The sequence below is a fragment of the Macaca thibetana genome, chromosome 4 (assembly GCF_024542745.1).
Source record: "Macaca thibetana thibetana isolate TM-01 chromosome 4, ASM2454274v1, whole genome shotgun sequence".
NCBI classification, from domain to species: Eukaryota; Metazoa; Chordata; class Mammalia; order Primates; family Cercopithecidae; genus Macaca; species Macaca thibetana.
In genome coordinates this window covers 166,008,602-166,025,243 of record NC_065581.1, presented here as the reverse complement: position 1 = coordinate 166,025,243, position 16,642 = coordinate 166,008,602, and the positions used below count along the sequence as shown (strand labels likewise).

At 44.4% G+C, this 16,642-nt stretch overlaps 1 protein-coding gene and 1 pseudogene across 20 annotated transcripts in view; one reads left to right on the top strand and one right to left on the bottom strand.

Annotated features, from left to right (window-relative positions):
* AFDN (afadin, adherens junction formation factor) overlaps positions 1–4,371 on the bottom strand; it is a 142,641-nt gene extending 138,270 nt beyond the window's left edge. For 18 of the 19 annotated variants that reach the window (XM_050787073.1, XM_050787069.1, XM_050787070.1 and 15 more), the window contains exon 1: positions 4,074–4,361. In XM_050787073.1, the coding sequence (XP_050643030.1) occupies positions 4,074–4,178 (105 nt within the window). In that variant the 5' untranslated portion in view covers positions 4,179–4,361. Of the gene's footprint in view, positions 1–4,073 lie in introns of all 19 variants that reach the window. The other variant, XM_050787062.1, reaches the window with a different exon arrangement.
* A 122-nt stretch (positions 4,372–4,493) lies between these two features.
* The window catches only part of LOC126952452 (putative uncharacterized protein AFDN-DT), a 46,432-nt pseudogene continuing 34,283 nt past the window's right edge, over positions 4,494–16,642 (top strand). The window contains exon 1 of the transcript XR_007724884.1: positions 4,494–6,599. The product of XR_007724884.1 is annotated as a putative uncharacterized protein AFDN-DT (transcript). The remainder of the gene's footprint in view (positions 6,600–16,642) is intronic.

The following is a 16,642-nucleotide window of genomic DNA, read 5'->3' as shown; positions in this document are numbered from 1 at the left end:
AAATGGCAATCATCCATCTCATTATAACATCAGTCACCAGAAAGAGATCTTTAGCAGTACCAATGTTTAAAAATACAACTATTGACAGCCAGGCACAGTGGCTCATGCCTGTAATCCCAGGACTTTGGGAGACCAGGCAGATCACCTGAGGCTAGGAGCTCCAGACCAGCCTGGCCAACATGGCAAAACCCTGTCTCTACTAAAAATACAAAAGGTAGCCAGATGTGGCACATACTTGTAATGCCAGCTACTCAGGTAGCTGAGACACAAGAATCACTTGAACCTGGAAGGCAGAGTTGCAGTGAGCTGAGATTGCGCCACTGCATTCCAGCCTGGACGAGAGAGTGAGACTCCAACTCAAAAACAAAACAAAACAAAAAAAGTTTCAAATATAGTTCAGTTGTATGATAAAGCATAGTCACAAGCTATGTATTACTCTGGAATATAGATAACAGCTATAAGTTATGCAATTATTACCACTTCACCTGAAGACTTCCTACTCTACCTCTGCTGACAAAGTTATTTCTTACACACATCTCTGGAAAACATGAATCACCACATTACTTCTTGATTAATCGGAGCATTAAAATATAATGTATTCACCTGTAATAAAGCATATGTAGGTATCCACATAAATTCTGGGTTATTTTCACCATCAGGGCAAGAAGGCGGCAATAAATTCAGTAAAAAATAAATGACTTTAAGAAGTATCTCATGAAGCTAAACAGTCAATACCTAGCATAATTTCTGCATTTAAGTGTAAGCTTCCTGCAAAACTAAGAATAAGACATGAAAACGTAAATATTCACTGGTCTAATAAATACTCTCCACTAAATTTTTAGAAAGTATATATCCCATATTTTGTCATGAATAAAGGTATATACCATGAAGGCCATATTTGACATTCTTTCCACACAGTATTTATTGAGCCCCTACCATGCAATACACACAACAATTATTCAGGAAAATTCTACACTCTTGCCTTCGTGTAGTAAGAGAGGGAGACAGACATACCAATGGCAATGACAAGTCATGGTACGTTAAAACCAACAGGGAGACCTTTAGATAACCAGAGAAGCCCTCCTCTGAGGAGGTGACAGGAGAGATTAAAAGGACTCTGCTGTCATAATTAACTAGGAATCCCTAAAAGAAAACAAGTCATAACATTAAAAATAAGCAAAGGAAGGACTATACATACTTTAAGGAGTTTCTGTGGGCTATAGTTTTTCATAGTAATCAAGACATTAAGTTAGCTTAGCATCAATCTCCTGGTTATAAAATAACAACATTAGGTTTAAATCAACTCTCATTTTACAAATTCCAAATGAATCTAGGATCCAAGTGACAAAGAGCCTGAAAAATACTCCAGTGATAGCCTGCTTATTCTTTGGAAGCCCTTCTTTTACACACAAATGTGAATACAAAGGAAAAAGCAAACTTAGCCATGATGATATTAAAACATACTCTAATTTTCTTAAAAAAAGAATGTAATCCAAAGAACCAAGTTTATCATCTTCCTAAACACAGAAACCACAAAATTATCAGTGGTTATCAAAGCTGCCTGAAATCACCAATCACAGATGATTAATGAAGTTATAAAATTTGAAAATAGATACTGATCACTGTACCAGAAAAAAAAAACAAACAAAAGAAAACCCACAACTATACTCTCATACGCATAAAAAGATTACCCAAGTAAATAAATACAGGACTTAAATCTTATTTCTACAAATCAACTCCTGCAGTGAATTTGTTCAACATCTACTGAACATCTGATAAGGACCAGTACACAACGCTTCTGTTCTTGCAGAAAACTAAAAAACTGAACTTGTGATGGCCAAATAGACTAAAAATAATCATTAGATGGTTAAAAAAAAAAAAATTCACACGAGCTTAGACAAAGCAAATTGAAACTGTTGGCCTTGAAATACTGGCTGAATTACTCATATTAAGTTTACCTACATCATAATAAAAGATACAATATGTTAAATGCAAAGCTTAACTAGGACCTGAATAAATTTAATAGTACAGGAAGGTTCTGGAGAAAACAGAAAGTGTGAGCCAGCCACTACATAGTGAAAAAGCTAAAAAACCAACATACGGACATTCTTAAAAACCAATTCATTTCATTATGAAAGGCTTCTAATACAATTCTGAAAAATAATTTCTAAAAATAGAAACGTTCAGATATAAGCAGGGAGAAAAAATAGTAAATGAAACAATATATCATCTTTTTTTCCAAGTCCTTCAATTCTTGTTTTGCTTCAATGTATGTACACAGCAAACTTTCACCTACAGTATAACTGAAAAAATAGCTTTCCAAATGACAGGCCAATTTTAGTAACTAGTCATATCACTAAGAAATAAAAAGTTTCAACTGAGTGCTTAAAATAGAATTTAAATCAATGAACTATGTTTCTGATTTGAGATTTTTTTTAAATGCTAACTCAATTCAAAATCCCAAAAAGCTGAATTCTCTTTATTAAATTGAAAAAAGATTCCTTAAACCAAACTTGAGAAATCTCTCAAAAAAAAAAAAAAAAAAATCCATTCAAACAAAAAAAACTACATACCAAGAAAATGTTTTACGGTCATTTTTTTTTAACTTGTGATAAAAAGAAAAATGAATTCATTATTCTGAAAGAAAGCATAATCCTGAAACTAAATTATGCCCCCTTTCTAAAGATATACTAAATAGTCTATGAACGAACACTTAAGTACATAATACTAACTCGCTTACTAGAACCTAACTCGTAAAATCATTACAGAAGATGAATGAATCAGGAGTAACTTAACATAACATCTATGCTCAAATTGGCAACCTGAGCCTAATGATGTGTGTCAGGATTCAACTAAGGATTAAGACAAATGGCTAGCTACCCACGTCAAGTGCAGTCACAGGTACAGGCGAAGACAGAAGAAATAGAGTCCTTCCCATGACTGGCAAAAAAATCAAGAAATCAGAGAAGCAATAGTCAAATTTTCTCCAAAATATACAGTGGAATTTAACGATAAAAGGAATACATTTCATAAGAATGTTCAAATTTGCCAAACCCGTTCTGTTGCCTAGGAGCTAGTATTTTATAGCAAGTGTTAACTATAAATCACCTATTACAACAAATCAAAAATAGACGCTATTAAAATGATTTCCTAAACAGGCACAAAACTTGAGGGAAACGTTTTTTATGCTATTAAAGTCTGTGCAGCCACCGAATGAACAGAGCGCGGAACCGACCCTTGCAGAGCGATTTACAGGGTTGTTCCCTGACCCTTCACCCCCCTCCCCTCTCCACAGAGCCCTTCCTGGTGGACTTGGACTCACACACTTTTTTAAAAGCTGCTCGGAACGCTTTCAGCAGCTTTGTTATAAACAACCCCCATTGTTACCAGGCCAGGAGAGAGCGTGATTTCCTCCTCCTCTCGGGGAGCCAGCCCGGGGCCGGCGCCTCCCTCCGGGCAGAGGCCACCGCAGAGGGCCCCTCCTCGCAGCCCCAGAGGTGGAGAAGGCACGCCTTTCCTCGGGGGAGTCCGATTCCCGGCCTGTGCCATCAGGGAACCCGCAGCTCCCGAACTTTGTGATACTGACTTTCCCCTCCCAGCTGGCAGCCTGCAAGTTTGTGAACCTGAAGCACAGCCCGCCTCCCAGGTTCCATCCCGGCCACGGCGAAGGGGCGCCGCGAGCCAGAACCGGGCTGCAGGTGGAGAGCTCCTGCCCCGCGCGCCGCCGCGCCCCCCGCGCGGCTGGGGATCAGGCCGGGGCCGCGCCGCGCTCGCGGCGGTGGGGGCGGCGACCCAGGTGAGACACCAGGTGAGCGGCCGGAGAGGGGAACAGGTGACTGCCGCGCCCCGCCAGCCCCCGCGACCCCGGGATCCACCGCGGCAGGGGGACGGGGGCTGCGGGGGACGCCGGGGCCCGCGGTGGGCCTGGGGGAGGGGGAGGGGAGAGAGGGGGAGGAGTGGGGGAGGGGGAAGGGAGGGCGGGTCCGCGGCTGGCGGGCGGCGGCAGGGGGGGAGGGGCGGGGCGGGGCGCGGCGGGCGGGGGTCGCGCAGGCCCCGCGCCCCGCGGCGCTCACCTCGGTGGGCTGGCTGATCTCGAACAGGTCCAGCCGGTTGGCGTTCCAGTGGTGGATGATGTCGGCCAGCTTCCGCCGCTCCTCGTCACGGCCGCCCGCCGACATGGTCCCGGCCGCGCCTCCTCAGCCGCGCGGGGCCGGGGCCGGAGGACGGGCCGAGGACGACAGGTCTGCGGGGATCCGACGCCCCTCGCCGCCCCCCGCCGGCCGCCGCCGCCTCCGCGCCCGCGCCGCGTCCTCTGACTCGGCCTCCGCCTGGGGCTCAGTCCGCGCCGCGCCGCGCCGCCTCAGCCCCGCCGGCCGGTGTGCGCCCGGCGCCCGCACCCTCCCGCGCCCCGCCCGCCGCCGTGCGCGTCCCCGCCCGCCGTGCGCGCCGCCGCCCGCGCGCCGCCGCCGCACCTCCGGGCCGCTCCGCTAGGTGCTGCTGCCGCGGCCGCCAGGGAGGGAGACGCCGGAGGGCGGGCCCCACGCGGCGCTAGGGTTGGGTCTGGACTGGCGGTGGTGGGTCCGGACCGGCGGTGCCGGGTTCTGTCCCGACCAACGGTGCTAGGTTCGGTTCGGATGCGCGCTGCTGAATCTAAATGGGCGGTGCTGGGTCCGACGGAAGGTGCTGTGTTCAGTCCGGACGCGCGGTGCTGTGTCTGGACGGGCGGTGCTGGATCCAACTGGGCGTTGCTGGATCTGGACTGGCGGTGATGGGTCCGATGGGCGGTGCTACATTGGGTTCGGATGGGCGATGCTGGGTCCGATGGGCGGTGCTGAGTTCGGTCCGGATGGGCGGGGACGGGCGGTGCTGGGTCCAAATGGGTGGTGATGGATCTGGACGGGCGGTGCTGGGTCCGATGGGCGGTGCTAGGTTCGGTTCGGATGGGTGGTGCTGGGTCTAAATGGGCGGCGCCGGGTCCGATGGGCGGTGCTGGGTTCGGTCCGGACTGGCGGGTCTGGGTCTGGACGGGCAGTGCTGGGTCCGAACGGGCGATGGGTCCGATGGACTGTGTTAGATTCGGTTCGGACTGGCAATGCAGGGTCTAAATGGGCGGCGCTGGGTCCGATGGGCGGTACTGGGTTCGGTCCGGACGGCCGGGTCTGGGTCTGGACGTGCGGTACTGTATCCAAGTGGGCGGTGCTGGTTCCGGACGGGCTGTGCTAGGTTAGGTCCCGACGGGTGGTGCAGGGTCTAAATGGGCGGTGCTGGGCACAGCAGGGGACAGGTGGGCGTGGCGGCACAGGTACGGAGCGCAGTGCGGGTGCGGCGCCCTCCGAAGGGCCTTGCGCTCCCCGCGCTCGCTGCTCCTCCAACCTGCGCATTGCCCCGGGGCTGCTGCGTGTTTCTTCCAGGGTGATTCCTTTCTGCTGGGGTCACTTCGAAGCTGACCTTTTCAAGCTGTTTTCTTCCGAGGAGGATACCTTATTAGGCTTTGTGTGCATTTCAAGTGTCATGTTTTCCGGACCGCGCCCCGCTGCTCCCGGGGTGTTCGAGCCCCCACACTGCTGTGCGGTGTTCCTCTCGCTGAGTGAGGTTGGAGGTTCCCACTGCCTTTGTGTGTCTCCTTAGAAAACGCCTCTTCTCGCAGACACATTGTTATCTGCAAGTCCTTCGCAGATGTAGAGAACGGACTGCAGAGTTAATAAACGTCGAAGGGAAGCTTTGATGCGCCCCTGTTGGCCCTGAGAGATGCCGCGTGAGCGTCATTTTAAATCCTGTACCTGTACGTGGACGTGGAAACCTGAAATTAATTTCAGTAGCAAGCTTTGTGAATTGTAGGGCTTTTTTTTATTAGGTGTCTTTTTTGTAACTGCTCCTCCCCTCCCCCACCCTTTGTTTTGGCTGTAGAACACATCCCAGCAGTCTCCCCATGCAGTATTCAGTCAGGCGAAGTTGCGTTCTTACGTTATCTGTGATGTGTAACAAAAAAGCGTTTATCTTTGAAACACTAAGGCAAGTAATGAGAAGAGTGAACTATATTTGACAAAGCCTTTTTATTTTTGTCATTACTTTTTCTTCCAGTGTGGAAATAATTTTTCTCTCCACCAACTGGATTTTCTCTTTTGCAGACAATTAGAGAATTCTGTCATCCTCACTGGGTTCTGTCTTTTCTACTGCACTTGTCCAGTACAGCTACATAAGGAGGCTTCTCAGCAGAGGAGCCTGGGGTGTTGAACCAGTGCCATGGGGGAATGAATTATGCAATAGATCGCTAGTCTCCTTTCTTAAAATTAAAGTGTGGTGACGTGCAGAAAAGCATCTGTGTCTAAATGGCATCTTCATGTTGTAGCACTCGGTTTCTTTATGCCTTTCAGTTCCTGTGCTTCTTGATAGACTCGAGTTTTTACTGTGTGAGCATCCCCGTGCCGGCACAGCGAAGGACTCTCACTGGGTTCTACATGTGCTGCACAGATCCCTGGCACAGCGTTAACTGAACCTCAACTGCAGGAGCTTCATTCCCGAGGATGCTGTTACCAAGAGTAACTTGCCTCTTGAAGAATGAGTTTGCAAAGCTGGCAGTTAGATTGCTGATGTCCAAAGTAAGTATGTGTAGCATCGCTAAAGAGAAAATTCAGGATTCCTGGAAAACAGTTACGGGCTCTCTGCAGTGTTATTTTTGTAATAAAAAACATGTAGCATATGTGAAATACCTACTGAGTGATGCAGGACACATAGAAGGCTCTAAATTAATGTGAATTATTCTCGTTTTTCTGACTGTCATTAAAAGTCCCCATTTGTAGTATGTATGAGTGGTATATCAATATCTAAACTACAGTTCACCGTAGGTCCCAACCAACATTAGTTTATTGACAAATGTTTAAGAGCAACCAGAAATTCATAGAATACCTATGATTCTTAAATCATGAACACTCCCATAACTGGTATATGTTTAGGACATGAAAATTTCCAGGCTGACAAATTATTTCACTGTCGTTGTTCAACACTCCAGGATGATATTCTGAGCTGTGTGTCAATTTCAATACCACCTAGAACAATAAAAGGCAGACATGCTACCATCCTCTATTCTCATTGCCCCACTGGATTCTGGTACATCTAAAAATTATACTTAAATGATATCCAAGAAATGCTGTATAAAAATAAAATAATGGGCTTTTCTGTTATTAATTCCATTTTATACATGGTGAGACTGAAATGCAAGAGAAAGGACCGGACTGAAGCTAAACGAAGCTGCACTGGGCGAGGTTGAAAAAGACCTTTTTAATCTATAAGTCAGTTTTTAAAAATTTAAGTTTTTACTTTATAATTTTAGTTTTCCTTTTAAATGTATATTATTTTTAGTTGCTCTATTCAAAAAGTTTTTACAGCTTCTGTTTCAATCAGCAGTGATATACTAATATTTCTAAGTTTCTCCCATCTGAAACCAAAAGCTACGTAAAACCTAAAAGCACTAGGTAATAGAGGACAACAGAGCAAGACTCTCTTAAAAGAAGAAGTATCACGGCCGGGCGCGGTGGCTCAAGCCTGTAATCCCAGCAATTTGGGAGGCCGAGACGGGCGGATCACGAGGTCAGGAGATCGAGACCATCCTGGCTAACACGGTGAAACCCCATCTCTACTAAAAATACAAAAAACTAGCCGGGCGAGGTGGCGGGCACCTATAGTCCCAGCTACTCGGGAGGCTGAGGCAGGAGAATGGCGTAAACCCGGGAGACGGAGCTTGTAGTGAGCTGAGATCAGGCCACTGCACTCCAGTCTGAGGGACAGAGCGGGACTCCGTCTCAAAAAAAAAAAAAGAAGAAGAAGAAGTATCACATAATAGGAATAAATGTGAGGACAGAAAGTAATAATATTTTTGAATTTCTGATTAAACTTTGCACTTACTTTAAAAATTTTTTTGAAATATGAAAACCAGGTTCTGAGACCAGCCACTTGAAATAAACCTTTTCCTGCCCCAATTTTCACAGACTCTAGAAAATAGTAAGTACCAGGAAAAAGATTAATACATTTTTAAAAAATGATACAAATATATCAACTATGTTTAACTATATCACTATATTTAGTACCCTACAGGTCATTTAATTTTCTAGCTGCCAATAAATTCCATATTTAATCAAATTTAGAAAAATGTCATTATTATTGTATAAATCATCTTACAAGTCCTTTTAGTAGATATATCAATTTAGAGGATGGTCTTTAGCAAAAAAGTAAAGTAAAAGGATTTAATAAAGGTCCTAATAGCAGACATTCTAGGGCAGGCAGCCTTCTACAGTAGCCCATGCACGTGAAAGTTAATCTAATTAGTTGATCTAGAAAGTTAAATAACCAAACTCTCCTTTGCTTAACCCATCACTAGAAAGGCCAGTGTTGTTAATTTTGTTTTTTAAACAAACAAGCAAAAAAGATAAATTCTAGAGGATTAGTTTTTCATGAGTAGAGTATGTGCTACTTTACTGGAAAATGAAGAAATATCTCTTTCAAATATATATCTGCTTCCTTCATTACTTTCCCATGTTCCCAATATTTAGTCACATTTTAGGTTAGAACTTTCAGGAAGTCAGTTTTTACACAGAAATTAGTGCTATAAACAGCCCTTAAAATAGGAATTTAATCTTACTTATTTAAAAAATATATATAATCTTACCAACCCAGAAAGACATTTGTGGTTAAATGTATTCTCTGGCATTTTATAAACTAAGATGATACTGGAAGGAAAAAACTAAATCTTAAATACATAAACAACATATTTACACTGTGATATGGTTTAGATCTGCGTCCCAAAGCCAAATCTCACGTCAGATTGTAATGCCCAATGTTGGAGGTGGGGCCTGGGGGGAGGTGATTGGATTGGATCATGGGGGTGGATTTCCCCCTTTGGTGCTGTTCTGGTGATGGAGTTCTTACTAAATCTTGTTGTTTAATAGTGTGTGGTACCTCCCTTCCCCCACTTCCTCCTGTTACAGCCAGGTAAGACATATCTGCTTCCCCTTTGCCTACTGCCATGATTGTAAGTTTCCTGAGGCCTCCCCAGCCGTGCTTCCTGTACAGCCTGCAGAACCATGAGCCAATTAAACCTCTTTTCTTTATAAATTGACCTAGTCTCTTCTTTATAGCAATGCAAAAACGGAATGGACTAATACACACTGAATGCAAAGAAACGAAATGGGGGGTGTGTGTGTGTGTGTATGGAAAGTATTAGAAGGGGATTATACCGTAAACATAGGTCACTTACCTTTTACTGTGTTGGAGAATTGCTTTGCATTATCTTCCTTTTATTCAGTACGTGTTGCAGACTAAGTTAAAATGTGATCATATATATCCTGAGAATAATGAAAGAATATCAGGCTGTGAATAGATTTGCGAAAGGGCGTCTCCCCTGCCTGCCTCCTTGTCGTCCTTTCCACATTCTGTGCATCCCTAGGCCTGCAAGGGGTCGCTCCATGGTGCTCTGGAAGTGCTCTCACTTCCAGAATTTTTCCATCCAATGCCCCATTGCATCAGTTTCGGTTTCCCACTTTGAAAACCAATCAACTAAACAGCACTAGTTCTTTTGTCGCCATCTCCCCGTGTTTTCCCGATCCCTTACACTTGGCACTTTGATTTTAGCTGCTACCTTGAATTTGGTTTTGACTTGAAATTCTGAATGTGCCTTTTTCCTCACGAGTTCTGTTCCCCTTGGCGTTGGGGACCCATCTTACTGGTGTTTGATTCCGTGTCCTGCTTCTAGCAGAGAGCACAGTTCTGTGTACCTAGCGGATATTTAATAAACGCGCATTGGCTAGATTGAAGATGGCTGTGTACTGGCGGGGCGGGGTAGGGGTGCCCAGCACACAGCTTCTACAGCTAGTCTAATCCCAGCAGCTGAGACTAGACTTTACTCAGGTGAGTGGGCTTTACAAGGGTAGAGAGTCCACAGTCTGGAGGTCGTGGAGCTTTTCCATCCAGCCTTTCACCTTTTTTCTTGATAATAAAAGGTACAGTTCTAAACAATGGGTCTAGAAGAAGAAAGAAGTATGCTTGTGTCATTCCTAAAATAGAGGGCTTGACCTACTGAGCAACTTTAATAGGACTCTATGATCTCGCTGTCATTAACAGAACAAAGGCCAGAAATATTTAGGAGGCATTATGGAAACCAGGTGCTAAAATGAACTAAATATAATAAACCTAATTCCCTCCCCATTTTCACAGGTTCTATAATATAGAAAGTACTAGGGAAAAGAGGAGGAGCTTTATACACCTAAGAAGAACAAAGGGTACAAATATATCAACTTATTTTTTACATCTTATGCCCTTTTCTGCTAGAAAATTATATGTATAATATAGAATATAAGCTGAATATATAAATTTTGCTAGGAAACTAATGTTTTGAAATGCAAACTCCCATTAAATTTTATTTTAACAAATAAAAACAGATACCAAATGAAGGGGAGTGTACTATTAACGTGCTATTTACCAGCAGTAAAAATCATAGAAACAAAACAAAGTGTTGAGAAATGTGTTGTTCATGGCAAAGCCATAAATGGAATATCCAGGGACTTCTCCGAAGAAAAATCTTTTCTTTATCCACTAGTATCTCTGGAAATAAAAATTACCAAACTACAGGGTTTTGCTTGCTTTTGAAAATAAAGTGCAGCTTAGACATTATTTCAAGTGCTTTCGACATTTGCAGTAGTTCTATGAGAAGGGAGAAACTTGGCCTTAGTACTTCCACTAAGATAGTTTTATAAGCACGTACCCCGAAGCACCCTTACCACACACACACACCTTCTCTAAATATATGCCAACGGTAGATGACAAATAAAGAGGGAAAACATAGAATTGTAGGAGACTTGAAACAGCATGGGCATGACTGAGGATCAGCGTTGGGATGGAGGTGCATGATGGTGAGAAGGAGCTGAAGGAAAAGCCCTGCTGGAGTCTGGAACCCAAAGAAGGCAGATCCTACAAGGAGCCGGGCTCTTGTTGGGCGGTGGGGACTATGGTAGGGACCACAAGTGCTCATGGGAGGAGAGGAAGCTGCTGCCAACTGCAGCTGCCCGCATGACTGACGTGAAGCCATGTGTCTCCGGGAAGAGAAAACGTGCGTGTGGCCTCCTGCCGGGAACTGCCACGCAGCGAGTGACTGCATCTGATGCCTTCCACCATGGCAACACGGCTCGTTCCTAGACAAGGGCTCCACACGGACGGACGAGGTGCCTTTGTTAAGCCGAGGTGTGAGCAGAAAGATACACTGAGAAAGATACAGTAGAGAGACAATCTCCCACTTACCATGAGCTGGTGAAGAAAAAATTCCCATGCACGTGAACACAGCAAATGCTAAGGGACCACCTGAATCAGCAACCAATCTGAAAAGAGCTTTAAAATAAACATGTTTGGGAAACTTGAAGAAATGTATGCAGGAATAACATGCATCAAAAGGGGTAAGAAGTTATGAAAAAAAACTGGCAGAAATATCCTAACTGAATTAACACAGAAACAGAAAACCAAATACTACATATTCTCCTAAGTGGGAGCTACACACTATGGACACAGGGACATAGGGATGGAAACGGTGGATAGTGGGGCCCACGGGAGGGAGAAAGGGGCAAGGAGAGAACTGCCTACTGGAAACTGTGTTCACTCTTTGGGTGATGGGTTTGATCAAGGCCCAAACCTCAGCATCACACAATAAATCCACGTAGCAAACCTGCATATATACCCCTGACTCTAAAACATAAAAGGGGGGCCAGGCACGGTGGCTCAAGCCTGTAACCCTAGCACTTTAGAAGGCCGAGGCAGGAGGATCACTTGAGGTCAGAAGTTTGAGACCAAGCTGTCCAACCGTGTAAAACCCCATCTCTACTAAAAACACACAGTTGGCCAGGCACGGTGGCTCATGCCTGTAATCCCAGCACTTTGGGAGGCTGAGGTGGGCAGATCACCTGAGGTTGGGAGTTCGAGACCAGCTTGACCAACATGGAGAAACCCCGTCTACCAAAAATACAAAATTAACCCGGCATGGTGGTGTGTACGTGTAATCCCAGCTACTCGGGAGACTGAGGCAGCAGAAGCGCTTGAACCCAGGAAGTGGAGGTTGCAGTGAGCAGAGATCACGCCATGGCACTAGAGCCTGGGCAACAAGAGCAAAAGTCTGTCTAAAAAAAAAAAATACCACAAAATTAGCTGGGCCTGGTGGTGTGTAGGCCTGTAATCCCAGCTACTCTGGAGGCAGAGGCAGAAGAAGCGCTTGAACCGAGGAGGCGGAGGTTGCGATGAGCCAATATGGTGCCACTGCACTCCAGCCTGGGCAACAGAGCGACACTCCATCTCTAAAAAAAAAGGACTGGCAGAAATAATAAAACAAGAACATAAAAAAATCCAGTTGAAAGCAGAAAAGAAGAAAGCTGAGAAACGCATCTGGAAAGTAAAATGAGTGGAAAGAAAAAAAGATTTATAAAAGTGAGAGATCTTTTTTTTGGAGACGGAGTCTTGCTCTGTCGCCCAGGCTGGGGTGCAGTGGCCGGATCTCAGCTCACTGCAAGCTCCACCTCCTGGGTTTACGCCGTTCTCCTGCCTCAGCCTCCTGAGTAGCTGGGACTACAGGTGCTCGCCACCTCGCCCGGCTAGTTTTTTGTATTTTTTAGTAGAGATGGGGTTTCACCGTGTTAGCCAGGATGGTCTTGATCTCCTGACCTCGTGATCCACCCGTCTCGGCCTCCCAAAGTGCTGGGATTACAGGCTTGAGCCACCGCGCCCGGCAAAAGTGAGAGATCTTAAGGAGCAAGAGCTGTAGGCGGAGGGAGTTAATCTCATCTCGTCAGAATTCCAGAGGATTAGAGAGAATGACGGAGAGGCATAATTAAAGAGATCATCGCTGGGAATTTTCCAGAATGTAAGAAGCACAAGATTCTTCAAATTAAAAGTGCTTTCAAGTGTCAAGCAGGACACATGTAGGTCAATTTGCACCTGAATAAACCATAGCCGCAACTCTAAGGTAAAGCTGTCTTGAAATGCTGAAAGTCACCTGAGAAAGAAAAGGAGAAAATTGCCTGAGAAAGAAAGTTCCTGTAAAAGAAGGAAAGACAGTGGACTCAAGAGGGCATCTGAAAACCTGTCTCTGAGTTTGAGACAAACCACAGATGAGAAATCTGAGGCCCAGAAGTGTCCCCTGCTCATGACTCACACTTGTCTATATTCCAATGCCCTGTTTTGGTGAAACTATTTCCTGATTTTAGCACCACTGCAGAGAAGGACAAACAGGCGAGTGACCTCAAACAATACAGCTAGAATGTAGGTGAGCGCAGACATGGCAATGTACAAGGAGACTCTGTAATTATAGTTATGTGGTTGGATTAGATCAATGATCCAACAATGATCAAATTCTGATCATCAGAATTTCCTGGGGAGCTTTTCTCACAGTGATATGAATAGTATCGAATACGAATAGAATGCCAGAGGAAGTCCCCGTCTCCACTCCTCACTCACCACCTGGCTTCAGTTGTCACAGCCTGTTTCATTTATCCCCTTCCCTCTCCCTCCGCTCCTGGATTATTTTTAAACACAAGTCAGACTTTACATAATTTCATTAGTAAATGTTGCAGATGTATCTTCAGAAGACACTCTTTAAAAATGTTTTCTTAATATCATTTTCATACTTTGAAAAATGACAATAATTCCTTAAAGTCATCAAATATCAACACACTGTTCAACTTTCAAAAAACTGTTTAAGCATACACATCCCTTCAACTCGGTGGCAGACGCAGAGAATCAGAATCTCAGGGTGAGTCCAACAATCTTTTATTCTCAGTCTCCCTGAGTGGCTCTGATGTTCAGTTGAGTTTGAGAATCACTGGCTCACATGACCTTGTAGGTTTGACCTTGAGACTCTCCCAATGTCACACACCTCCTTTCTCCTAGGGGCAACTGTTTCCACCAATTCCTAACTAGCACAGAGATCAACTCTGTGCGGTCAGAGACATTGCAAGGGAAAGTAGCCTTGGGTTAAGCGCCACAGTTCCCAACCTTGAGCTCCATTTCTTACAGTAATTGTAGGGCAGTGAAGGGTCTGTACAGGTCTGAGACTCGGTTTCCTCATGTGAAAAATAAACATGATGATGGCAACAGACCTTTCCTGCCCACCTTACAGAGCTGTTATAAGGATAAAATTAAAGTATGACATAGGAACATGCTCTCCAAGTATGCATTGACGTAGAAATGTTTTCATTCTTCATTTGAACATTGGCACTGCAGGGGTTAAAAATCGACATGAGAAAAAAGGAAGTCCAGAAAAGTTTTTTTTTTTTTAAATAGACCTGCGTGTCAGGGAAACCATACAGAAGCATTCGCCCTTCTGGAAAAAAAGAAAAATCATTCAATTTTAACATTTGATGCATATTTTTAATTATTAAAGGGCAGTACATTAAGCTTCCATTTGTTCAGAATATTGCAGTAAACTTCTACAGTCTTTGGAGGCTTTCAAAGTCATACAATGTCATAATAAATACCTTGCTGTGTTTTTTTGGGGAGTGGGGCGCTCTGTAGTAGTATAATTGTTTTCATTGCAATGAGTCATCCATGATGAATTTGGTAGATTATATATTGTGAATGTTTCACCTACATATTCTATAGGTAGGAAAAGACAAGTGCTCTCTCTCCCTCCCCACGACCTGCTTCCCAGCTGCTTTCCCTCTCCGAGTTCACCTGCCACTTTGCTGCCGTTCCTCCCCCTGCCCTCTCCAGACCACTGTCTCCTGCAGGCCCCAACCCAGGCCTCCTCTGCTTATCGGTTGCTGGAGGAGTGCCTGGTTTAGGGTTTACCTCTTTGATCTCAGTGCTGTCCCTAACTCTCCCTCTGTCTTCATTTTCAATGTCCCAGTGGTCTCCGGATCCTGGCAGTTCTGTCTCATACAATGTATTCTCCTGTGTGTCCTCTGTGGCGTTCTCTCCCATTACAAATCATTCCAGTCTTTCCCCAAACATAAACTGTTAACCCTAAAAGAAATCCCAAAGCCAACTCAGCCCCTTACTTTTGTTAGCTTTATTTCCTGTCACTCCCACGTGAGTTCCAGGCAGATGGCTCCTCTTGACATCTTAGAAGCAAGCCTCTGCTTCCCTGCCTTGCCTGCGAGGCTAGACTCTTCCCTCCACCCGGAGGACCCCTTCTCATAGCCTTGGGCTGAGATCCTGACCGTCTCTGTTGGACACTCGTTTGAATTTTCCTCTCCTAAGCACACAGAATTTCACCTTCCACCCTGTGAAGCCACACAGACCTGAATTCGAATGTCAAACTGCCATCGGCCATGTAATAGCCAAGTATCTTTCCGAAACTCAATTTTTTAATCTAAATGATTGATGTGATGCCTCATAGAATTGTCAAAGAAAAATGAACACTGCAGTAATACATCCGTAGTGCTCACTAAGTGTTAAATCCTTTCATATTGATATATTTTTCTCAGTGTAGAAAACTTAACAAAACTTAAAGCAATTTCAAAGAATAACATTTTCTTTTTATCTTTCTGCAATTACGGGACTGTGCAGACAAATTTCTCTGCCTAATATTTTTACCAAAGTGTAATGTCTTTAAAGTAAGACACAGATGTATATTTATTTTTAAGATAGTTAATGAGGCAAAACATAGCTATGTGCATAGTTCGATTAAATTGTTACATAGTAACACTCTTGTCTTTTTAAAAATAAAATTTTAAATTGAGTGTTCATAAGAAAAACCAATTTAAAAACAACCAATTATAAGAAAGGTTGAAATTATAGGATAAGAATTTTATTTATTTATTTATTTTTTGAGACAGAGTCTCATTCTGTCACCCAGGCTGGAGTGCAATGGTGCAATCTCAGCTCATTGCACCTCCTCCTCCCAGGTTCAAGCGATTCTCCTGCCTCAACCTCCCGAGTAGTTGGGATTACAGGCACTCACCACCAAGCTCAGCTAATTTTTGTATTTTTAGTAGAGACGGGGTTTCGCCATGTTGGTCAGGCTGGTCTCGAACTCCTCACCTCAGGTGATCTGCCCGCTTCGGCCTCCCAAAGTGCTGGGATTGCAGGCGTGAGCCACCACGCCTGGCTAGAATAAGAAATTTGAAAGTTATTCAAATATATATCCAATAACGTTTGACCTGCATATCTAACTATTTTGAAATAAATGACAATTTTTGGTTTCAAGGCTTTTTATGTGTATTGTTTAATAGAGATTTACTTCAGTATCAAGAAATTAATAAATATACATTCATTATTTATTAACTCACATTTTAGACTAGAAGAAACCTATTTATTGTTTAGCTATTCTTTCCTTTCCTTTCCTTTTCTCTTTCTCTCTCTCTCTCTCTCTCTCTTTCTTTCTTTCTTTTCTTTCTTTCTTTCTTTCTTTCTTTCATTTATTTTGAGCTGGAGTCTCCCTCTGTCACCCAGGCTGGAGTGCAGTGGCTCTATCTTGGCTAACTGCAACCTCTGCCTCCTGGGTTCAAGCAATTCTCCAGCCTCAGCCTCCCAAGTAGCTGGGATTACGGGTACCTGCCACCATGCCCAGTTAATTTTTGTATTTTTTAGTAGAGATGGGGTTTTGCCACGTCGTCCAGGCTGGTCTCAAATTCCTAACCTCCAGTGATCCACCCACCTCGGTCTTCCAGAGTTC